The sequence below is a fragment of the Suricata suricatta genome, chromosome 6 (assembly GCF_006229205.1).
Source record: "Suricata suricatta isolate VVHF042 chromosome 6, meerkat_22Aug2017_6uvM2_HiC, whole genome shotgun sequence".
In the NCBI taxonomy this organism is placed as follows: domain Eukaryota; kingdom Metazoa; phylum Chordata; class Mammalia; order Carnivora; family Herpestidae; genus Suricata; species Suricata suricatta.
In genome coordinates, this window is record NC_043705.1 from 110,641,482 (window position 1) to 110,666,754 (window position 25,273).

At 37.8% G+C, this 25,273-nt stretch overlaps 1 protein-coding gene across 1 annotated transcript in view; it reads right to left on the reverse strand.

The window, feature by feature from the left end:
• The window catches only part of ITGA1 (integrin subunit alpha 1), a 156,949-nt gene that overhangs the window by 41,089 nt on the left and 90,587 nt on the right, over nucleotides 1-25,273 (reverse strand). Inside the window, exons 9-15 of the mRNA XM_029941264.1 lie at nucleotides 18,607-18,772; nucleotides 13,919-13,992; nucleotides 13,118-13,262; nucleotides 7,855-7,997; nucleotides 4,947-5,090; nucleotides 3,476-3,733; nucleotides 773-903 (exon numbers count right to left, since the gene is read on the reverse strand). Coding sequence (XP_029797124.1) covers nucleotides 773-903; nucleotides 3,476-3,733; nucleotides 4,947-5,090; nucleotides 7,855-7,997; nucleotides 13,118-13,262; nucleotides 13,919-13,992; nucleotides 18,607-18,772 — 1,061 coding nt within the window. The remainder of the gene's footprint in view (nucleotides 1-772; nucleotides 904-3,475; nucleotides 3,734-4,946; nucleotides 5,091-7,854; nucleotides 7,998-13,117; nucleotides 13,263-13,918; nucleotides 13,993-18,606; nucleotides 18,773-25,273) is intronic.

A 25,273-nucleotide genomic window follows, 5' to 3' on the forward strand; every position in this document is an offset into this window, starting at 1 on the left:
CCGACTGAGCCACCCAGGTGCCCCTAATTATATTTCTCAATGAAATTTGAAACATTAAAAAAAATTATCACATGAAATTTATATTAAGAGTATCCTTGATGTTTTGGTCACTTTTCTCCCCAAACGAACCCATTTTGAAATTGTGCTTTTTAAGTAGTAAAAAGTGGGGTTAGTAATGTCATTGGCTAATAATTTATTAATGAATAAGTTAATAAGTAAAATGATATTAATATAAATATCTGACCATTGACTAGAATTTTATAATGAACTGAAATTAATTTGAGGATGTAGACATTTTAAAGGCTGAGTAGAGATATTATTGATGCTTCTATGCTTGACCAACAATGTGCATACAGACAATGATGTACAATTGTCTAATTACATGTATTAGGTAAATGAAGAATAAAGTATCAATTACCCATAAAAGTCTGTGAACAACTCAAAGGTAGGGATGTTTTCTTATTTATATAATTCTCTATGAGTCCTTCTTTCTCCCTTATGCTGTCCCCTAAAATAGAATACCTACCTTAGTGCCCAGCACATAATAGATACCCCAAATTAAGGGTTGATTGTACTTGTTTCTTTAATACGGTTTCTTTATTTTTCAGATCTATTGACTTCTCCAGCTTCTTGAACTACATAACTTTTATCTAAATAACAGAGCATAAAGGGAAATAGAAATTTGGTATTGCATGAGCTCCAATCATACTCTGAGCTCTGGAACTATTTGTGGAATGTTATCAGATTAATAGGGTGTTATTAAAATACATACCAGAAGAGGGCAGCACCACCAAGGCCCCCAATAGTTACATCAGTCAGACCATCCCCATTTAAATCCATTTCTCCATGGATAGACTGGCCAAAAAATTTCAGTTTCTTGCCATCTCCACGTGACGGAATATGCTGTGAAAGTACCAACAAAGAATTTTAATGCCAGAAGAGTGTCTTGGAAAACAGTTTTAAATAAATCTGAGAACTTGGATGGGTTAACAAAATATTAAATTAAAGATCTTTTGGAAAACTACCAAAAGCCCCTCATGTGGAGACAAGATGAATTACTCAGATGTTACCAAAAGTTATTCTTTTTATAGTACAGACAAAAGAATTCCAGGGTTACTGACACCAGAGAGGGGGGGAAATTATATAACGTCATCTTGTCCCATGCTCAAGGAAAATATTTGCGAGTAACTGGCTCTTCCCTTCTAGTTTCCACTCAGTCCCATAACACAGAGGTATTTAAAGATACTGGAACCTTGAAAATACATAAAAGCAAGGGGGAGAATAAAAGTTTGTCCTAGGGGGCAGTTCGGGGTTCAGTGAATTTGGGAGCTAGGTATAAATAGCAAATTCCATCAGATACATTTTCTAATACATGATCTTCTTTGCAAAAGTCAAGGGCACTATAAAATCAATAGGCACAAATGAATATGGAGTTCTTGGAGATTGATTAGTGCACACTGTATACACCCATACATACTGCGTTTAAAATTTGTACTTCCTGGTTTAGCTTTGGTTCAAGCTAATAACATATATGTTTTTAATTTTAAAGAGAGGGAGAGAGAGAGAGAGGAAGGGTGGAGCCTGATGTGGGGCTTGATCCCACAACCCTGGAGTCATGACCTGAGCTGAAATCGAGAGTTGGATGCCCAACCACCCAGGTGCCCCTAAGCTGATAATATCTTAATAAAACTGAAAGCAAGGATAAAGGACTGATAGGCCCTCTCTAAACTTGGGGGTCTTCTTATCTTCTTGTTTTTCATTTACAAACCGTAAGTTAAGAAGCCAAACAAGGGAAACCAATAGAAACATTTTTCGTGCTTAAACGTTTGTGGCTCACTGGGAAGTATTTCCTTATTTTTTCAGCAAACGAATCAGGAGATGTTAGCCTCACTGGTTCTGGAGGAGTTCATTCAGTTTGATGCTGGATTATCCCCCACACAAGCAGCACCTCTGGTTACCATGGAAACAAGTGAGCACATTCTCACCTATCCTTGGAAAAGTGGTTTGCCAATAATTAAGCAAACTTGACCCTAATAGTTTTTCTTGTGGTTCTTTAAAGCTGCATCTTGAGTTAACGACCATTTTACGAAATAAATTTCTTACATAATTTTTTCCTGTTATTAAAGATTTAGATATCCTCTTTTTTTTTCTACTGCAAATGCCATTTCTCTGGATTTTCAGGAGTAAGAGTGAAGGAATAAGGTGGTAGAACACAAGAAAGAAACTCTTTCTGTAATTTCTAATTCCATCACATTCCCATGGTTAATACTGCCTGTTTTCAGTTAACTAATACCGTGAAGACTCTTGAGAGAAACAACTTACTGAATGGATGGAAGTGTTGTTACTGAAACATGCCCTTTACTTTATTGTTTCATTAATGAGATTAAGACTTTATGAAAAACTAAGTACAATTTCACAATACATGAATGGATTCTGAGAATTCTGTTGACTATGGTAAGAAGAGAACAATCAAATATAAAAAGAAATAATTGATGACCTGATTTTCTTTTCATGTTATATAAGTAGTTCAATGTCTAACTACTTACGGTTACTTAAAAACAGACAATTACATTAGAAGAATTCCTTTAAACTCTTCTGTAAATTCATATTTTTCTCATGTAGGAAAAATTACATTTATGAATTAGAACCATTAATTGATAATAAATTTAAAACAGTAACAATAGAAATCCCCTATAGGTTAATCTTAGTTATTCAGGCTTTTTTTCCATGAGGGGTTACTTGTGAGGAAATTATAAACCTTTAGGAACCCAAATTCATTTGATGAAAATATACTAATTTAATTCATAAATATAAATGTAATGCAATTTCATTATAACAGCATGGATATTGAATATAAAAACAATAATCTCATCTTTTTTATTGGCTAAATTGTATCATTATTGTTCTTTTACTTAGAAAGTGGCACCCTCTGGGGTGCCTGGGTAGCTCAGTTGGTTGGGTGTCCAACTCCTGGTTTCAGCTCGGGTCATGATCTCGCGGTTCGTGAGTTTAAGCCGTGCATCAGGCACCATGCTGGCAGCGCAGGGCCTGCTGGCCTGCGGAGTCTCGCCCGTTCTCTGCCCCTCCGCTGCTTGCTCTCTCTGTCTCTCTTTCTCTCTCTCTCCCAAAATAAATAAATAAACTTTAAAAAAATAAATAAAAAGAAAGTAGTATCCTCTGTTTAGGATCAGGCACATTGCAAATGGTAAAGAGTGTCATTATAAAGTGTTCTTTTGTTTTGTTTTTTACCATTTTGAAAGCTCAGATCATGGAGCCATGGCAAAAAAAACAACAGGAAAAAAAATAGATAAATTATGCAATAATGCTTCTATAAAGAAAACTTAAAAGGGAATTAAATCCAGTTTTCCAATAGAGTCAGAAGATGAAAATTAAATAACTCATGAAGCAAGACAAGAAGCAAGCCCAGCACTGAACCCACTTCACGCTGACGGGTGGGAAGAGCAGGCGGACTTACTTGTGCGTACTCTTTCCGTATACTCTTGCCGCTCCCGTGATAAATGTACGCGGCGCCCCCGTGATCATTCTCCAGGGGCGCTCCTATCACAATGTCGTCAAATCCATCAAGGTTGAGGTCTCTCACAGCGGCAATAGCTGTTCCAAAACGAGCCCCACATGGCTCATTTTTGTTTTCTTTTGTGCATGAATTGTGCTTCAGAGATGAACAACAAGTCTGCTTAATGGGTTCCAGGCTCATTTGATATTCAAACCTTGTCTGGAAGAAAGATAAACAAGATACTTATGAATTTCTATCATTACGACAGCACAGTGAAATTTTTAAGGACGTACTGAATCAGAGCTATTAAAACCATTTGTACATCAACAGTAAAGTTTGTAAAATTTCTTAAAAAGTGTGCTTATCTGACAGCAAAGTTAAAGATTTTAAAGACCAGATTGTAGAAGTGTGGGGAAGAAGACACATTGAAGATTTTAATGGATTCTCTTTTAATGTAATCAAGTGAGTATATAACTCACAGCATACTTTTAAAGCCAAATAACTGAATTTTTAAATCCTCAGTTCAGGTTGCTATTCTTCCTTCATCTAATACTTGCTTTTTTGAAAAGTCTCTATACAGTCTCCTCTACAGGGTAAAGAGAAAAATCTACTCTATTCAAAAAGTAAGGTTTTTCCAAAGCTATCTAGAGCAACCCTCCTCCCCACCCCCTAACTCAGTAAAGGTCAGAAAGTACTAGTAAAAATGGACAGGAACACACATTCTAGCAAAAGAGGGAAAACATCAAGGATTGAAGAAATTGATGGGAGGAAGCAAACAAAATGACAGGAAGAAAGATGTACAATTTATGATTGAAATTATTAATATGGAGAGACTCTAAGAATTTAAAGAGCTAAATAGATAAATGCTGACTTTTCTTCTGATGAAGAATTCAAGAATTATTTCACCTAACAAATGATGTCAAAAGTCAGGAGTGGAAAACAAAACCTGACTCCAGCCCAAGGAAGTATTCCAAAGACCAAGTCGTTTACTGTAACCGTGTGATGTCACTGCCTTAAAATCCACTTCTCCGCAGTCTCTCCGCTTCCCCAGCTTTGTTTGGACAGCTGACGCAGTTTTAACTACTAACGTTCCCAACACCTCCAGGCCAGAGCCATGAATGGCTGCCCTATGGGTTTATTTAGCAGTTTAGTGAGATTTATATTTATATTTATTCTATATATTCTGCTAAAAAAGGATGGTTCACATTTCCAAGCAGAAAACATCTAACGGTTTGAACTACTTTATTATAATACTAAAATATTCATTTAGAAATGGAGGAGTTGGTGATGGTAAAGGGGCCCTGAAAGATTCTTTGCTCCTTTTTCCAAAGTGAGTGCAATATCAGAACTGCATTATTTATTTGGAATTGAAAGAAACGAAGAAGAAAGAAATGCATACATGAATTTCTATCAAAGGCAGAGTGACCGTTACCTGGTTCAGAGCATACACATACACTTTTCCTTGTTCCTCTTTCTCCGTTCCCATGTACATGGGAGCCCCAACCAGAAGAAGGTCAGTATTAGAATCTTTATCAACATCAATTGTGGTCAAAACACTGCCAAAGTAGGAACCAATCTGGGGTATGAAACAAAACAAAATCGTGTGATGAACATCAGAAATTCTCAAGAGAGCTAAAGCCTGCATTTCTTTTACTTATCTAGGAGAGTATTTGAAATTCAGATATATAGAGAAATAGAAATAAAATACAGAAACGGATTCTACCTGGAAGCTCTTTATTGGCTCTTGTGAGGCTAATAAATAGTCAGACCCATCCCTCAGGATGAGCAGTAGTCATAGATTCTGCAGCTTGGGAATAAGAGAAATGGCTTCCTCTAGATTTCATCCTAATGGCTCTTTCTTCTCCAAAAAGTGGAAAAGATCAATAATGCCACCATGATTTTTTTTAAGGAAATAAAATGAGAAAAACAATAAAAGGCATTCTGGTATGGCATCAATATATGTTTATTTACAATAATATGAAAATAGGAATAAAATATAATACGAAGAACTGATTTGTCTTGGAATACTGGTGCCACACATTTCACCTTGTAGATTTAGAAGGTTGTTTATTCAATGAAATGGCTACGTCTCGTCCTAGGACTTGTGGAAGACAGAGAAATATAAAACAACTGCAGAGGGACCATCTTTTAAAGATATGGATGTATTTTAGGGAAATGCAGGAGACTTACACTTCATTACCTAAATGCAATAATATTCCCAAATATTGACCTGGGTTTAATATTTGATGCTCTTGATAATTCTCTTACCGAATTTCCCGCCTTGGCTTCCATGATTCTAGTTTTGCTCTCTTGATTCTGCTGCTACATCATAGGCCACCCTTTGTTTTCACCTTTGCTGACTCCTTTTCTTCCTCCCGTGCCCTAGATTTTGGTCTCCATATGCAAGACCTGTATCCCCCTGCCACCCCCGCCCTCTCTTATCTTAGATGGCTGAACCTTCCAACATTTCCATTACTGAAAACTGCAAATTTCATTCTATCCTCCTTCTCAAGGCTCCAGCGCTATATACCTAGACATTGTTAGGCGCTTATAGAACTGCTAGATATTGACTTTCAAATGTCCTTTTCTCCTAGGTTATGAAGGGCTTAACAGCTTTTTTTTTTTAAGTTGAATAATTACAAACATAAATAAAATGCTGTAAGTACTGGCAACCTTGGGCCTTTATTCCCACATGGCCATAGCCGTCGAGCTGAGAGGGAGCTAAATGGTGAGGTGGCTCAGGAGCTGTCCGGGCCATGGTTCCCACCATTTCCTGTTGGCCTCTGTGCAATAGCTTTATGTATTTACTTTACCTTCCTGGCACCCACAACCATTTGAATTTGTGCTCACTGTTACAGGAAACATGTAAAACCAAATACAATTTAAAAAAATATCTAAACCACTTGAGGTGCTGACATTTTAATTATGGTGCCACCTTCCTCCCAGATTCCCAGGCTTGATGAAACCATTCATAATTTAAATCATGTGTGACTTTCACAAACAATTTTTCACAAAATTCTCACTTCTTGTCTTATAGACCGTTAATAGAATAACATCAGAAGTACAGCGTCATGCAGGATGCGTCATTATATAGCCCTGTCGATGCCTCCTCACTTGGGTCTGCTCTGGTCCTTCCTTTTCCATTTTTACTGGTGGTACGCCATTTTAGGCTCTCCTCACCTTATCCTTGAGCAGCAACAATAGCCTTGTTTTTATTGTTGATGCATTTTCTGATTACAAATGTGGGCAAAGAGCTAATAAAACTCTTTCACAAGGTTTTATTATTCTCTATACATATATATGAGAATCTACATATGGGAGTCTGACTTTGACTTGCTCTACCTCTGTCCCCCCAGACATCTGATGGGGAAAGGATTTCAATGATATTATGAAGGACTCTTGAGTGTGGTAACAATAATCTCCGACTGGGGATGCCGCATTTAGGCTGCGGGGAGCTGTCAGTACCTGATGGGCTTCCACAGATGCAGAGACTCTGACCACTGCATGCCCTCAGCAGGAGCCCCGGAAGCTGCATTTATGGTGTTGTTATAAAAGGTATTGGCTCCCTTAACGAAAGGTTAGCTCTGCGCCTGCCTGACGCTCTGTCTCCTCACACCCAAGCGGTTCTGTTGTGCTGGGCAGCTGTGAGCGCGCCTCGTGGAAGGCTCGTGCTGCCCTGCTTTGGAGGGGTTGGTGACGGGAGAAGGGTGGCAGGGGCAGTCTAAGTGAGCTGGGATAGTTAGCAAAGCCCAAATGATTGCCAGGCAATAGTAACCAACAGCATAGAGGTTTCTTTTAGTTTAAAAATATTTACACATATTTATGTTTGCTTATTGTGTGTATAATTTCTTAAGCGACTTTCAGTATTCAATATCATCTAGTGAGAAGTTTTTGATTTTACATGTTATAACTTCCCACTACCTCCAGGAAAAAAATCCAAATTTTTTAGTTTGCCATTCAGAACCTCACACAAGCGGGCACAAATGGTATTTTGTACTAAGACTTCTGGCACCAATCTTAGTGTAAAACAATCTTTCCATCTTCTGGATTTACTGTCTGTGCCACAGGAATTCTCATGCTTCTCGATGTTTTAGAACTTTTTTCCTGTATGTACATCTATACATTTGTATCTGCCTCATCATCTATACATCTTATCTCCACTTCCATGCAACTGAAATGTTCTTCACGCCAAAGATGCAGACATCTTACAACACGGGGCCCTGATTAAAGTCGATGTTGAATATGATAGGACTTTTTATTTTTAAAGTTTAGGACAATAGATGGGTAATTTAAACTTACATAGCATATAAATAGATTAAAACAATAGTTTTCAAGCTCACCTGCTCTCCACTGAGTGTCTGGAGAATCTGGATGTCTCCATCTTCCATCCTGTAGATGACAACCTGTCCCGTATGATTGTACCGTGGCTGTCCGGCAATGTAGAGCACATCTCCAGCAACAGTGGCGGAGTTCACTGTGTAACCTGACAAAAGAGAGATGCCAGATTACTATCTGACAACTTAAAGTCTGCACAGAATAAATTAAGATCCATTTTAAATGGCTGGGAGGATCATTTGTGTATTTTTACACAAACTTCTCTTTTTTTTTGAAAATGTTTATTTCTTAATGGAGGTAAGTTTGTCTTGGTAGATGCTTTTAGCATGCTCTCTGATTATCTACAGTGACTGCTTTGTCTACCCTCACCTCCGGTTTTCATTGTTTAAGGTGCAGATGATATAACAATCATGACAGAAGGAGAAAACACGCAGACACACAGACACACAGACACACACCCCTCATGAACTCAATTCACCACTTTGTAGTACATCAATTGTACTTCATCTGGACAGATGTGTCTGTACTATAGAAATTAAAAATTTTATGTAGGGGAATCTAGCAAATGCAAGCCTTTTCTGCATTATTGCTGTAGATTTTGAAGTAGTAATTTGAAATAACTGAAGTTTATTTCTCTGAGTTAAGGCATAAAGGCATTGTGTTTCTACCACAGGACCATTTCCTAATAGAATGATATAAGTTTTAGGTGGTTTTTAATTTTTTTTATATTATGCTTAAGCCTGCGAAGACATTCTTGAACACTTACTATTTTTTCTTCTTTTGGATTTTTTTTGGTGATAAATTTCAAGGAATAGATTACTGGACCAAATTTTCAATTCTTTTAGTGTCTGGCAAATTGTTTCCAGAACATTTGTACTCATTTATTCCATGTATAGCCAAAGGACAGACTGCGCTCATCAAACTCTCCCAAACATTGGGTATCATGACTGTTAATAACATTTTTGGATGTTCTAATAGATATTAAGCAAAACTAACATTATTTGCTGTGATTTTAATTGTATTTGTTTGAGTAAAAGGAGGTGTGGGGTGGGTGACTTAAACAGGTGATGGGGATTAAGGAGGGCGCGGGCTGTGGGGAAGGCAGTGTATAGAAGTGTGGAATCACTACATTGTATACCTGAAACTAAAATTACACTGTGTGTTAGCTAACTGGAATTTAAATTTAAAAAGTGAGATTCAACATTCTTCTTTTTAGTTGGATTTTCATGCCCATTACTTTTTTGTGTCTTTAAGGCAGATTATTGTTAATTTTTGAGGGAAGAATTAGATTTATTCCTTGTGTCTGTAGAGAACTGAGCTAAATCAGTGGATAACAATTCTTATGTGCTGATTTCAACTTTATAGAAGGAAGAAATGTTCTAATACAGATCTGTCCATTGGTGGATCAGAGGGCAGTTTATTTTTTTAAATGCCACAGAACAGCATTTCTTACTAAGAAAAAGATTATGTTGATAATTTATTTTCCAAGTGTTTTACTAAAAGGTAATAGTTTCACTTTCTCAGAAAACTTTTGAGAAGAAACAGAGGTTTTTGTACTAAAATATGTTCAATCTTACAAGTCCTAAAGGAACACAATTCCTCAGGCATATTTTCCTTCATGAATATTTTTCTCCCATTCTCATTTCATCTTTCTTTGAGAGTCTAAAAAATTATACATAATAAATTGCAGACTGTTCTTTTTCAAACAATTAATGTGTCAGAGTTCTTCTGTTACTAACCACAATATTGCTTAAAAAATAAAAACTTTAGGGTCATGTTTATACATAAATAATATAAAAATGAAGAATGTGCAAAGCAAAGGCTGTTTAATTTCATGTCATTCTACTAAGAAATATTAAGCAAGGACTGGCCTAAGAGTTTTAGTACACTTTGATTTTTTTTTTAACTTACAGAGCTATGAATGCAAACTGATAAAAAGAACCTTTAAAAAAATTGAAAATTATGTTTGAGGCTTGGAGTTGTGTGATTAGTTAATTAGTTTTGATAACTTGAAAACTAAAACTATTAGTTGGAATTTTCCGAGAGACAGCACCTATTTGTGAGGTAGTTTCTGGGTGGAAGCTCAGAAATCTAAAGACAGTAAAGAGGGAGAAAGAAAGGCAGCCATGTAAGGTCATGAAAGGAAAATAATTATTCTTATAAGCTTAATGTTGTTTTCTGGGGGAAAAAAAGCAGAAAATTGATGAGAAAGGAAAATTCATGGCATAGCCTGCTGCACAGATTTATGAAGAATAAATCCTGTCAGCTTTCACAATTCACTTCCTGGGGAAAGTGCTAGGATCTGGTGAGGTAATGGGAAACAGGTATGCTGCGCTTTGATGTCATGTGCTTGTTTGCCTCACGTTTTTACTTTTTTTTTTTTAATTTGTCTGGCATGATTAAAAGTGGGGGGAGGCAGGGAGCTTCGACTTGTATTCTCAAAACACTTGCTAAGTGCATACTGGCCTAAAGCAGTTCCTGGGTGGGTGACTATATCCCGAGAGGTTCAACAACTTCTGTTCCCACTTCTTTCTGGTCATTATTGATTAGTATGAGATTTTTTTGTTTCCTCCATAAGATTTTGCCTAATGATTTGCAATTCACATAGATTTCCTAATTTTTTTTCTTTTTATTCATTCTTGAGAGACAAAGAGAGACAGAGAGAGCAGGGGAGGGTCGAAGAGAGAAGGAGACACAGAATCAGAAGCAGGCTCCAGGCTCTGAGCTAGCTGTCCACAGAGCCCGATGTGGGGTTCGAACTCACGAACCGTGAGATCATGACCTGAGCCGAAGTCGGATGCTTAAACGACTATGCGTCCACGTAGATTTCAGACTAACACATTCCAGCTCTTCTTCTTTTCTTTTTTTCCTTTTAAAAAAATGTTTATTTAGTTTGAGAGAGGGAGAAAGAGAGTGCGTGAGCAGGTGAGGGACAGAGAGAGAGGGTGAGAGAACTCCAAGCAGGCTCTGTGCTCACTGTCAACAGACAGCCAGACTTGGGGCTTGATCTCACAAATCCTGAGATCATGACCTGAGACGAAATCAAGATTCTGAGCTTAAGTGACTGAGCCACGTAGGTACCTTCAAACGCTTCTGAACTCGTAATCCACACAGGCAGACTTTCTGAAATCCTCATTTCAGATTTAAAATGATGTTTGGGGTACAAAGCTAATTTTCTCCCCTGCCTCCCTTCTGGGTGCTTTTCTATTTTAAAAGAAATCTTATATATCTTAAACGTTATGTTGGCAAAGTACCTCATGTGCTAACTTGTGATTAATGAGATAATTTCTAAAGTATAAAAATATCATCTTAGTACATTGTAGACAATATACCCCCAGATCTCCTTTTTTGGACAGAAAGGAATTATATGTTATAAATACTGTGGTCAGGGATGAAGGTTCTCTTAGTTTTGTCTTGCTCCGGTGATATCTTTAAGTCTTGAATTCTCTGAGTCTGCTTTAAGCACCATGAATCCAAGTTTTTGGGGGGTAATAGATTTAGGCTTGCTCAGACTATTTGGTTTTAAGGAATTTTATTGCATAACAGTAACTCAGAATATCAAAAATACTACAGTATTATTAAAATGTGTGAACTTAAGATATTACACATTATCTTTGTGGACTTCACCCCCTATCCTTAATTTTGAAAATGTTGTTAATTTTGAAATGAACACTGGAATAAGAATCAAGATAACTAGATTCTAGATTCAGGTCTGTCTTAGGGAGCTATGACATCATTTTTCTATTCCTTAATATCTTAATTTGAAAAACTGGATACTAATCATATGCTCTCTTAAGATCTCTGTTAATGCATATGAATTTTAAGCCTTTAAATCTCTTTTAATGCATATGAATTTTAAGCCTTTAAATCTCTTTTAATGCATATGAATTTTAAGCCTCCTTATGTTACAGCACAATCCTCCAAATATTTAAAAGATATGCAGTATACATTTTGTTTCCTAACCATCAATTTCTTCAAATTTTGTGACACTGGGGACAGAGAGAAAGGAATTTTTTCTAGATCAGTATCCTTTAGATAATCTTTTATTGACACATCCTAGTTTATCATTTTCTTTTGTGATGTGTGATGTTTAGAACAATGGAATCCTCTAGCTGCTCTCTGACGAGGACAGAATGTAATAGGAATTTTATGAGAAATAAACTAGACTTTTATGAATGCAGTTCAGCTCGTGTTAAGGGGTTTGAGCACTCATATTGTATCTGCTGCTTACCACTGTAGTTTTAATTATCTCCATCCCTCAGGCCTTTCATTTTTAAGTCCTACGGCCTCTATAGTTTTAAGATGTGTCTTTGAATAAGGAGATGTATGCACATACCAGCAAAGACCTCCTACCTTCCTCATAAAATAGAAAGAAGCTGGATAGAGAGACAAAGCCTTGCCTCCAGGACAGAAAGCTCCCACAGAAGAATGCTAATGTACTAAAATATGAACACTGAAAGGTGTTTGTTTTCTTAACCACTGCACCACCAGCACCAAGACAATAGCTGGGACAAAACAGGTGTCCCTCACATATTTGTTGAGTGAGTAAGGTGTTGGGAAAAGGTACTCTGAGGGTTCTTTTCATCCCAGGCCTTAATCATTTACTGAGGTCATTTAGAGATAGAACACTTCCCTGTACCCGCTAGGCAGCTCCGTACAGATGAAGAATAAGGTGATAGCAGACACGCACCTCCTCATTCCAGACAAGTCTTTGAAAAACAAGATGACATTACATCATTGGGCTTAAGTTCAGTATTTGTCTGGTTGTGAACAGAACTACTAAAGAAGAAGCTATATGACAAGACAAATTAAAATGCTCTTTTCCAAAATCAGGACCCATAAAGAAACTGATGATATAAGATGTTTTAGAAAATATGGGGGTCTGATCTGCAGGATATTAGCTGTGTCAAGGTTTCTCTTTTTACCGTCATTTCCTGTCCACCAGGTGCAAAAGCTCTTCTTGTAGTTAATGAGAAAACCAGACACTGGGAGACTTCAAAAAGTGCACATAACAGCCTAAATCACTCCTGTACTAGGAAGCCCTTCTGAGGGAGTGTGACCTCCATGTTCTATTATTCTAAGGCTGCTCAGAAATTAAGAATGCTTGCGAACTTTCATGGGTCCTATAAAACATCTAACGCTTGGAAATTACCTGTCTTCACATGGTTATGAGTAAGCCTATACAATAATAAGCAAATAATGCTAAAAATAAAAACAAAACCAAAAATAAACCACAACAATTTTCTATCAATTACATCCGGACTTTACCTAAATAAGAAGCAAGAGGTTCATTCTTTTTGGTAGACTCCACGTCAAAGGTTGTGTTTTGAGGGATTATGGTTTGATTAGCATTCAGCATGACGACTGTTCCATTCCAATCATAGGCTCCGACTGCTCCAAGCATGACCCAGTCCTTATATCCAAACAGAGAAAACAATGACATTTACCAGAATAGCAAGAACACAGCATTAACAATGTGATAGATTCTATTCAAAGTGCTTGACATCTATTAACTCAGAATCCTCACGGTAACAGCACGGTAACCTGGTGGAGTAACTTGCCCTCAATTATACAGTACAACTGCCCATTGAAATGTCAATATTCCTTTGCAGGGACTGATGAATTTTCTTTCACCAGCTATAAATGATATATTTCCTAATCTTGCCTTTCTGTTTAATTTTGGGTGCCAAGAATCCTAGGTCTTGAACATGGAATTCTAATAAGATCTTTGAATACACTGAGACTGAGAAAAAGATACAATTCTTATCATTAGCAACATTTTAAATGAAGTATTTCATTTAGCCAGATATATAATTACATAATGCAGACCTCAAAATGTTTGATTCACAATTATTAGTACGATGTAGAGAACTGTGGGAGACAACATGTTTTCTTAATAAGCTTGTGAAATGCCATTTCCTACTTGGATTAGAAACATCATCACAGTCTGAATAACTGGGCAAGCCATGAACTGCTAGTTGCACTTATAATGCTGATGCCTGGACATGCTTTGGGGAGCAGAAACCTTAAAAAAAAGATATTTCATTTTCTACCAAGTGGTCAATGTACCTGTGAATAATGAGCGCTGAAGCCAGTCTGAGACATTTCCATTTCAAATGAAGCTGCTGACTGGTCAGCTGTGGCTGTAACAGAAAAATAAATGCCTTTTAGCACACTCGATGTGGAGAAGACAGAAACCAATTACAGACTGGGCTCTGTACCAACTAGAATTTCCAACATCTTTTGGGTATGTTCAGCCACACATTTCTCAGCCCCTAATTCCTAGGTAGGGCTGGGTAAAGGGCAGACAAGGTCAACAGAAGAGCCATGGCTAGATTCTTGACCATTGGCTTCCCCACCCTTGCGGGGAGGCTTCACTTCCTATCCTCCAGCATTCTTGTGGATGATACGGCACTTTGGGTCCATGTGGTTGAAGTCGAAAAGTACTGAAGTTGAAAACCTCCTTCTCACACTGTGGGAATCCTGTCAGACATTAGCCTAAACTCACCAGATATGTTCCAGGGCTGACACATTTTTATTCACATACTTACAGAAGCCTCTTGACTTTAGCCAGCCCCTCTTGTATTTCCAGGTATAGATCCTCTTAGAATCCCATTATTTGATAAAGAAGTGTAGGGATTCTGGGTTTGCATTTTCTTTAATTTCTGGTGGTAGGTATCACTCACAAATTCAAAGGGGACTTTTTGATGGGCTCTAGGCCACATGCCATTCAATCACATATTTTTTTTAAAAACGTACTTTTTTTTTTTTTTAAAGTTAATGTTATGTAAAAAGTCAGTGGCAAGCATTAGGTGTCTTTAGTTTTCCAAGAGCTCCATGAATCTGAAAAGTTTTAAATGAGGATTTCTCTGGACAAGATTCTGTACCCATTTTTAAGCTCTTTACTGAAATACAGAGATAATCCAAAGCATTCCATGGAAAAATATGCTACTCTCAAAATATTTACCGACCCAAAGCCACAACCTCCTAAGGGGATGGAGAGAATGTTGATTCATTTGCTGTCAGTGAGGAGTTACTGATTTATTTGGCTTTGAAAATAAGTTAAAAATAGTGCATAATTTTAAGAAAGTCAGTCTGCCTTCTCATTGAGGCATGAGAATAATTAAATTTGTGAAATCAAACTTATTTACTAGTTATTTCCTGGTATAAATTTGTTAACAAATCCATCAGTGATGGCCTTTTTATAGGACTTGGTTAAAAAAGGATGTCGATCAAGAATTCTAATGTATCATTTTAATCTCACATATGAATTATCCCCTAATTTAAATGACTGAGATGCGCTTTAATTTAAATCTCGATTTTAAGTCCACAGTGCTTTATGGCGCCTTCTTATTATCTGTGCAAGACCACTGCAAGAGTGCAGCAGTGAGGACGTGCATGCTTCCAGTATTTTCTGCTGCTGTTCTGCTTAGGAGAGAAGGGAGCTTTGTGACACTCCGCCTGCTGAATCATCGTCATGGTAATAGCCCTTTGAACATCCCTTAACTTCCTGCTGTCAGCTCCTCCCGAACTGTTCATAAGTACAGAGGTAACCACTCTCCCACTGTGCAGCGGCTGGTTAGGAATTTTAGCATTTCTCCCATGCGTTGGGAAAGGGAGACAGGGAATCTTTCTGAGTTTATTGGGCAGGTTGGCAGCCTGTTCTCCTCAATAGGTGGCGCTGCCCTTGGCAAGGAGGAATTTCAAAATTGCTGCTCTTTACTATCTAAAGATAAATGTTGGTAGGAAGTGGACACTTCCCAAGTAACAAGGAAATGAAACCCTTTCTGATCTCATTATGAAGAAAATCAGAAATCAGCTAGTCAAAACACTGCATTTGGGCAGCTCTGAAAGTGTATCAATAAAGATGTGGTTCACATTTAAATCTGAGGACATTTTAAAAATAATTTTGCTGTATTTAGTTAGTTTTGTTTGTTTATTTATTTTGAGAGAGACCGAGAGAGAGTGAGCACAAGCCCGTGCTTGCAAGTGGGGGAAGGGCAAAGGGAGAGTGAGAATCTTAAGCAGGCTCCACACCCAATGCAGAACCCAATGCGGAGCTTGATCTCATGAACATAAGACCATGACCTGAATTGAAATCAAGAGTCAAGGCTTAACCTACTGACCCACACAGTTGCCCTCAAAATAATTTTGCTTTTAAATATACAGACTTCTTAAAGTGTCTGGGCATTCCAACGTGTAACCTTTAATTCATGGTGTGGTTAGTTTAGAAGCAACACAACAGTGTCATTTAAGGTAAGTTGGGCCCCTCTTCCCCCAGTAGCTGATATAGGTAGGCTTCATTTCTACAAGTCCTACCTGGTTATACTTATTTGCCTACTGAAGATGAGTTTAAAAACGAGACTGTATTGTGCTGAACTATGTAATGTAAATAAGTAATTTTCACTTAAATGATCTTTACAGATTGTTTCTATCACATCTTAAAACTTATTACAATTATTAAAAATTAAAAGTGCACAATGACTTGGCAAACCTTGTATATTTCCTTCCTTAAGGCCAGCAAAGACCATGGTCTGGCCTATTCGTAAATACCACTGGGATAGTTGCTGTGAGGCCAAAGCCACTTAAAAGTGACTTATGCACAGATGCGGGATAGCCAAGTTCTTCAGAAGCAGCTGTGACTTCAGACAGATAAGTAATTCAAGAGTTCTTTTTCTAGAGGCACAGGGGAAAAGTAGCCAGGGCAGAAGGGAAGCAGAGAAATGACGTCTGCACGGGCTGTAGCTGCCTGTCAAATCTAACCCAAATCTCCTACTCACTGGTCAGGATCTGGTCATGGAATCGGCTGGGTGTGTCACTGCCAGCATTTTTTAATTAAAAGAGAAGAGAGAATGAAAATGAGAACCCATCAGAGTGCTTTGCATATAATAAGGGTTCTTCTGTTAAAGGTTGTTTTATCTTTATGTGTATATATGTATATGCACTGGGTCATGCAGAAGTGGAAAAATTTTCCCTTCTTCCCTTCTCGATTCTGTGGCTGGTGTAATAATTAAATAGACCTAAAAGAGATTGGTGGAAGAAAAACTTAATTTCATATGGGAACCCCCAAACTCTATGACTGCCGGGCAAGTGGGGGTGGCTGAGACTTACATGATGCCATCCTGACCTAAGGAATGAGACAGAAGCCTCAAATGGAGGAGGGCAAAAACTGGAAAAAATCCTCCTTCTTCACAGTCTAGATAACTGGAGACTAAGAGAACGTGTCTCTTTCCCTCAACCTGGGATGAGCAACCTCCAGAGAGTTCTGTTTTTATGCCTTATCTGAATCCAATGGACTCTGTCCTTGTGAGGACACACTGAAGAACTGTTGTTTTGTATCTTAAACATAAACATAGACATTTTCCAAACTTCTTCAAAGGGAGGAGGGCAATTCACAGGATATAAGAAAAACAGATGTTTGGTAAGTAAAAGTTTGCCCTGCCATGCGGATAGGTCTTTAAAAAGTTATCTCTTTTTTTTTGGACCAGGCGTCCTACGTGAGTCCTTTCAGGTAGTTAAGGGAGAGATAGAAGTTTTTCCTGAGTCTGCTGGGTCTTGATTGCCTTCAGCTCAAAATAATCTACATGCCGAAGCAACATAGTTTGGGTGGCCTATTTTGCTCCTCTTTAGTTACAAGGAAAAGTGTCTTTATTATCATGGGTCACTGGCATATAAAGCTTGAAACTCATTACTCTCAAACATTTTCTTTCCTTTCTACATGTTTGAATATTCTGTCTGTTGGTCACTTTTCTGCATTTTCCTGGTCCCTTGATGCTCAATCAAAATGATCCTTGTTTCAGTTATGTCTCTTTATCTCTGTTTCCCATCATCAGGTCACATCTGGGTAACTGGGAAGGTGCTCATGAATGTCTATGTTTAAGACACAAAACAACAGCTCTTCAGTGTGTCCTCACAAGGACAGAGTCCACTGGATTCAGGTAAGGCATAGAAGCAAACTCTCTGAGGTTTCTCATCCTAGGTTGAGGGAAAGAGGCACATAGTCTTAGTCTCCAGTTATCGAGAATATGAAGAAGGAGGATTTTTTCAGTTTGCCTGGAATAACAATCCCAAAACCTTACTTCTTTTTTTTTTTTTTTTTTGGTCAGGCAAGGGCTAGTTCCAGAAGAATGTGTTACTTGACCTCTTCCACGTAAGGCAGAGGAAGGAATGCCATGATTCATTTTCCTCAGTAGCCAATCGCCATTGCAACACCCAAGAAAAAAAATCCGCAAAAAAGTAACACGACTTAGACAAATATAGTGAACCAATGTTTTACCACCATGGGAGTTAAGGCAGAGTTCCATAAAGACTTTTAAAATGGGCAAGAAGCAAAATGGGAGAAAATAAATGAACAATGACATTATTGCAAATAAGGACAGTTCCACAGAAGCCCAAAATTAAACAAATAAATTAAAAAATAAAACATGAGCTAGTGCTTCCATTTTCTGAACCCATGTCACAGAGAAGAACTAAATTGCTCGGGGACATTTTTGTTCTTGTGAGTCTACACTGACCATTGCCTTCATTCAGCACTCACATTAGCACTGCCATGTCCCTACAAAGAGAGCTGCCAACAGACACAGGGCTACGTGAGAAAGCCATCTCAATGACAGATTTACAGAAAAGGGCATTGTTCCATGCTAGCTACTACACACAGTAAAGATGCATTAGCCGTGTAGAAGGAATAAATACCAAAATCTCATTACATTAAATTGAGTTGTAGAGAAAACATGCAGGAGTCTGAGAAATAGTCGTACCTTCCAGGGCGAATATTCTTTCTCCCAGAGCTTCAACAATAGTGACTAGAGCCAACTCGTCAGAGACGTTGAAGAAATGCTTTTCAGTGGGTTCACTTGCAATTGATTTTATTTCTTCCACAAATTTTCCGGTGCTTACATTTTCTCTGTTATAGCTCCCAAGAATCTAAGACATGACAAAAATGGCAAGGTTATGTTTTAAATTCTATATGTTAATTAAGGATCTCAAGTGTTTTCGGTCCACAAACAAGAGTGTATAGTACGTTAATATAATTCAATTTGTATATACTTCCACATTTTTGGAAGACTAATTTTCAAATATGAGATTCCCTAAAATTAACTGTTACATGCTGTAATCAGCAGAGAAAAATATAAAGGACAACCTTGTATGTTTGTGAAAATTTCTTCTCTTGTGTTACTGTGTCCTTATTTATGACCAGCTATATCTTTAAAGTCTGACAGTTCAGAAGTGATGTTATAGTTTCTGACTGTCTCTGGTATTATTCCAGCCTATGCCACCAAGATTTGCTGGTCAAAGCAGTTAGCAAGTGAACTACTTGGTTTTGAATAGGCATTTCTTTCTGATCATCTTACCAAGAGTCAGACCCACGCATACAGTTTTAAAACAGATATTGAACTAAATGGAAATCTTACTTAGCAATTTCTGTTTGAAACCAAATGCTCAAGACATTTTTTTTTAATACAGAAGAGAGAAAGGCCAGAATTACCTGTTACAGTTAACTGTAATTATTTAAATGTCTTAGTAGGTTTTCCCAACCATCTCTTTTATTTTTTAAAATAAGTTTTATTGAGATATAATTTATATACAATAAAACTCACCCTTTTTAGATAACAATTCTGAGTTTTGACAGGCCCACACCGTTGGGTTACTACCATTTCAAGATGTAGAACATTTCTATCAGTGTTGCCTCTTGTGGTCAATCCCTTCCTTCCCCTGCTGCTTACAACTGCGGATATATTTTCTGCCCATAAGGCTTTGCTTTTTCCAGAATGGCGTATTTAAGTAGTCATATTGCATGTAGCCTTTGTGTCGCCTTCTTTCACTCTGCATAATGCTTCTTAGAGTCTTCCATGTTACCCCATGAATCACAATTCAGTGTTTTTTAATTGCACCCAAACTGGAAACAACTCAAATGTCCATAAACAGAAAAGTATAAAACAAATTGTGGTGTATTCATACAATGTATAATAAAAAAAAACCTGATGCACAAATATCATGGGTAATCATTATGCTGAGTGAAAAGCTAAACACAAAAGAGGACATGATTTAATATACATAAAATAGAACAGGTAACTTAAGCAATGGTTATATAAGTCACAGCATGGTTACTGTAGAAGTGGGCATTAAACATGAAAGGAAGTATAGGGAACTTTCTAAGGGTAATAGAAATGTTACATATCTTGACTGAAGTGTCAGTTATGTGAGTGTATGTGATTATCTAACGTTATCAAATTGCTCACTTTGTGCATAATTTTCACATTGAAATCTTGTATTTCACTGTGTTACTTTAATTAAAAATTAATAAACTATAATGACATGAACTAATATGGATTAATTTTTAATAAATTAAATAATTTTAATTAAAACTAATTAATATTGAGAGTCAGAATGCAAGCGGGGGAGGGGCAGAGAGAGAGGGAGGGGCAGAATCCGAAGCAGGCTCCAGGCTCTGAGCTGTCAGCACAGAGCCCGATGTGGGACCTGAACCCATGAACCGTGAGATCATGACCTGGGCTGAAGTCAGATCCTTAACTGACTGAACCACCCAAGCACTCCAACATGGATGAATCTTAACGATGTTAAATTTTAAAAGTTTCAAAATACTATATACGGCATGACACCATTTTTATAAAGTTAAAAAAAGGAACACTTTTAGAATTATTTTTAGATATGTATAGATACCAAAAGATTAGAAAATAGAGTATAGATTTGGGCCCATGGTTATCAGGTGGAGGACACCCAGGTGGTGAATGTGGTCTGGCCCATAGATGCTTATAGTACATACTTACAATAAGTATGCAGGTACAATAATAAACATAAAAACCTAAAAAGTGGCCCATGCTTCCACAAATGATGAGGTTTCCTGAACAAAGGATCATGATTAATTCAATCCTGTGCTAGTGCAATCTAAATAATGACGATAAGATTCAGAGTTCTGTGCTTTTGCTTGATTTTTAAAATATCCTACTCCTTGGGGACCAGAAGACATTAGAATTTTCTAGCTTCACTTTACATTTTTAAATCATAGACATAGATTTATCTGCTATCATTAAACTGAAACTCTATGGTGCCTTTAAAGTTCTGTTGCAAACCAGACATGCCACAGTCCCCAAATGCAGTTCAGCGTTGTGTGCTGGGCAGATCGCGGAGGCGTGGGAGGGCAGGCACAGGTGGAGGCGTCAGTCGCAGTCTGCACCGGGTCTTCTGGCCACAGACCCCTGCCCCTCGCCTCTGAACATCTGGCTATCTCTCCTGTGGCTGCCTGTTCTAGGCTTCTGCATGTATTTTTCAATGTGAGATTCAAAACGGTAGATTTAAAAACGGATACTTTTTTAAAGAAGGGTAGTGCTTTTTGCTTGTAGTTAGAAAAGACCTAAAATTACTTTTTTAAGTGTTGCTATTTATGATTTGCAACATACTTGTTTATTAGCATGTTTATTAGCATCATAAGATGCATGAGGGTTTAGGTTAGTAAATGAATCATTAAAATGTTAATGGTAGGAATGGGGTTGTGCGCCAGCTAGTCATGCAGGCAATGCAACAGTTCCACAGGTTTCTTTCCTAGTGAGAGTTAACGGGGGATTCATTCTTGATTCCTTTCTCTTGCTTGAGTCACACTCTTGCTCCTTTCCCACAGCGTCCCCGGGAAGGGTTTTGAGGAGTTCCGCGGATCTGGACCCGCAGGTCTTCATCCAGTTCCTTGTTCCTTCCGTAGGGTGTGGGTGAGGCATAACGCCCTCATGTCTGTGAAGACCTTTGTGCTGCTTTGAAGACGTGCACCATTTAGGAATACTAGAGCTGGCTCTAGGGAAATCAGCACACTAGTGGGGATTGCTTTTTGATTTTTGAACTTAACTCTTTACTACTTGTCCAGATTTAAGAGGAGCCTGCAAAATTGTATCCGAACACAAAAATTCAGTTCCTGTTTACTTGGCTGAAAAGCAAATGCAGGCAACAGAAATAGTTTACATTTAAACAGAGACCACTGGTGCTTTTCCCCACTTCAGCTACTTGATGGGGGAAGAGAATTAGTGGAAATGAAGGTCAAGAACTGTCCAGGTAGGGAGAGAAAGCCCAAGGGCCACTTGCTCTTCTTACATTGAAGAAATTCTCTCTCATATTTAAACACAATTAACATACCTTCCTTACAGTGGAGGATTTCCCCACATCTAGATCGACATGCCCCAGAGAAAGTATGGAAAAGGGAGAGAGAGAGCCTCCAGGCTCCAGAGTCCCCATCACACCCGTGTGTTGATTTCAGGATCACTGGCGGTTGGCTCAACCCCTCACTCTACACTGGTATTCTTCTCTGGACACACTGTCAGGCTTCTTTGTCAGCAGTTTTGCTACATATGTGTTTCTTTTAGATTCATACAAATCCCACATCACATGAAGAACCCCGAGGCCCCAGTGTTTTACCTAATTTATCCTATAAGTCATGTGACATCCTTGGCAGAAAACCAACCATCTTACCTCCTTAATTCTTAGTGAACATAGTCTACATTCAGTTTTGCACTGACATGTTAACTTCCATTTCACTTATAAAGTGATACAGTTGAAAATACCTATAAAAACCATGAAGATGTTTGGACCATGCATGGTCAAGGTTCATAGTTGTGTTGGAAATGTCAGACATTTAGTGCTCTGTGTGACAGACAGAGACAACTGGATAAAGTTCAGTGAGGAAAATGCCCAAATGCATACTTAAAGAATAAAAATAAAACATTCAGATGCAACATGAGAGTACATATTTGGAAGAAAGTATAAAAGAAAAAATTCCCAGGAATTTGAACAAATAGTTTTGTTGAACTATTTGTATTACGGAATAAAAATGAAAATAGAAATGTGTTTTGATCCTTCACCCAAGGATCTGGTAGCTTGTAGAAACATTATTTTCTGTGAATGAGAAAAAATACCAAATAACACTTATAAATTACTTCTGTTTCACTTTCTACAAATATGTCAAGCCCAGGCGTTTGGTATTCTGCTAATATTTACCTGAAGTAGACATCCAGAATTGAACCTCCCTTGAGGCAGATGTGTCAAATATAAAGTGTACAATTCATTTACATGTACTGTAGAGCCTTTTGTGTGCACATGAATGGAATGCTAAGATACTTGCTAACTTCTCTGATTTTCATTTGAATGCTGTAGATAATACACATTTCACAGCCATTATAATTCCAGCCATTATCATCTAAGATTAGAATATGAATGGAAAGCAGTTCCTGCTAGCAGTGTCTAATATCCACAAGTGACAGAATACAGACCATGGAACAGAGTACTCACACCAGCTCAGGACCCTCACCAAATCTATGAGTTTAATGGGACATGTTTGCAGTTTTATTATAGAATACTTACGTTGTCTTTTTTAAAAAAAATAAATGTTTAATTAGTTATTTATTTTTGAGATAGAGAGACAGAGTCCAAGTGGGTGAGGGGTAGAGAGAGAGGAAGACACAGAATCCGAAGCAGGCTCCAAGCTGTCAGCACAGAGCCCAATGTGGGTCCGAACTCATGAACTGTGAGATCATGACCTGAGCTGAAGTTGGCTGCTTAACTGACTGAGCCACCCAGGTGCACCTAGAGTGCTTAAATTTTCAACAGTCAATTATTTTGGGGTCATTGTCTCCCCTAAAACACATCTGTGGTGGTCAAGATCAAATGGTGGGTAAAAAAAAAATGGAGTAGGAGAAATCGTCCATGTGATTAACAAGGCAGACCCTCAACCATAATTGATCATGTGAAGCATGAATGCAGCTGCAGAAATCCCCCAAACCTTTCTGTGTGAATGTACAAGAGGAAGTAAAATAACTGTCTTACTTTCTAGCTTAGCACAAACTAAAAAATACAAGGTTCACTGAGGACAAGAAATATGAATTAGGAAAATAACAATTCTTGAAGTGAAATTTTCCAATACATTATTTATAACACTTTGAAGAGCAATTTGATAATAATTCATTGATTAAAATAGGAAAGGAACTCATGATTTTATGATTCTCCAGGAAGATTAATGCAATTATGGGTAATAACTTATTCTCACTTACTGTAAATAAAAGAGATTTTGTTGAAAAACAATTCAGACTAAGCAGTTAGAGCTCTGAAATGTTTGCTTCCTGACTTATTTAGAAAAGCCAATTTCTATTAAGAAGATTCCTTAAACAGCACATGCTATGAAATTGAGAGTGGAAGACAAGAAAGGAAGGCTGGACACAGTTGTTAGTTAAGGTTCAGAAGCTGAGAACCTTATCTATAAGATTCCTTCTGGCTCTAAAGCACTATAATTTTACTACTTCCTGGTTGTAAACTGCCCAAGTTAAAGACACATAGTTTTTTTTTTTTTAAGACAAATAGTATTTATTGGTTGCCTAGCCTGCCATTGTGCTAGATGTTTTCACAGTCATTATCTCACTGATTCTTTATCTGAGAGAAAGAGAAACAATGTTACCCTATTTTACAGATAAAGCTTAAGCTCAGAGTATTAAGTGACTTATTCACTGTCACAAAGGCAGAATTTGAACAAAGGACTTTCCGGTTCCAAAATATATGCTCCTCTACCCTTTCCCCATCCACCCCTCTTAGACTCAATTCTGGAAAATGTGCATGAGTCTTAGTATCTCTGGGTCTTTTTGCTCTAGTACAAAAAGCAGGAGGTGGGGAGGACCATGGTGCTCTTTGGAAGTCAGCAGAAGTGAGTGAAAACAGGTTAGGACAGTCCTGTAGCACCTTCCAGAGATCCAAGGGAGAAGAAAGAGAGATTGGGGCACGGGGAAGAACAGCCCAGGGCAGTGGTACATGTGGTCAGCCAAGGGGGGTGTGGAGCACTGGCCATGTGACCTTCAGCCATGGGGCCTGCTGGCCCTTGGTTTCCTCACTGATAAAGTGGGGAAAATAAAGATTGCCCTCCTCTCTTTGGGGTACCATGAAAGACAAAAAAAACCATTGTAGGTTATAGTGTGTGATAATTTAAATTATTTTCCGTATTTGAAAGGCAGAATTTTTATTTCTCTTTTTCTGAATGTCCCTTTCCATGGGGTGCCACCATGAAAATTGAGTTATCTCAGTTTATAGTACTATTAGAAGTTGATTTAGAAAAGAAAAAAATTCCTAATAAGAGCTATAAAGCACTCTGACAGTGTCTCTTTCTCTCTCTCTCTCTCCCTATATTTGAAAGACAATTGTTATTAATAACGGATTGCTTTTGTATTGGTACAGATTTGCTCACAAAGAGCTAATGTACTTTATATGTAGTATCTTCTACATCATCAATAGCAGGCTAGGCTTTTCATTGGAACTAAAGGAAATTTCTTCTTCTGTAATCCTTTTTCCCTTCTTGTCTAGCTTAAATGCAATTATAGAAAAACATTTCATAGCTGCTGGCTGCTTCACTTTGGCTGCACAGTGAGCGGCTATGAAGTGGGATGA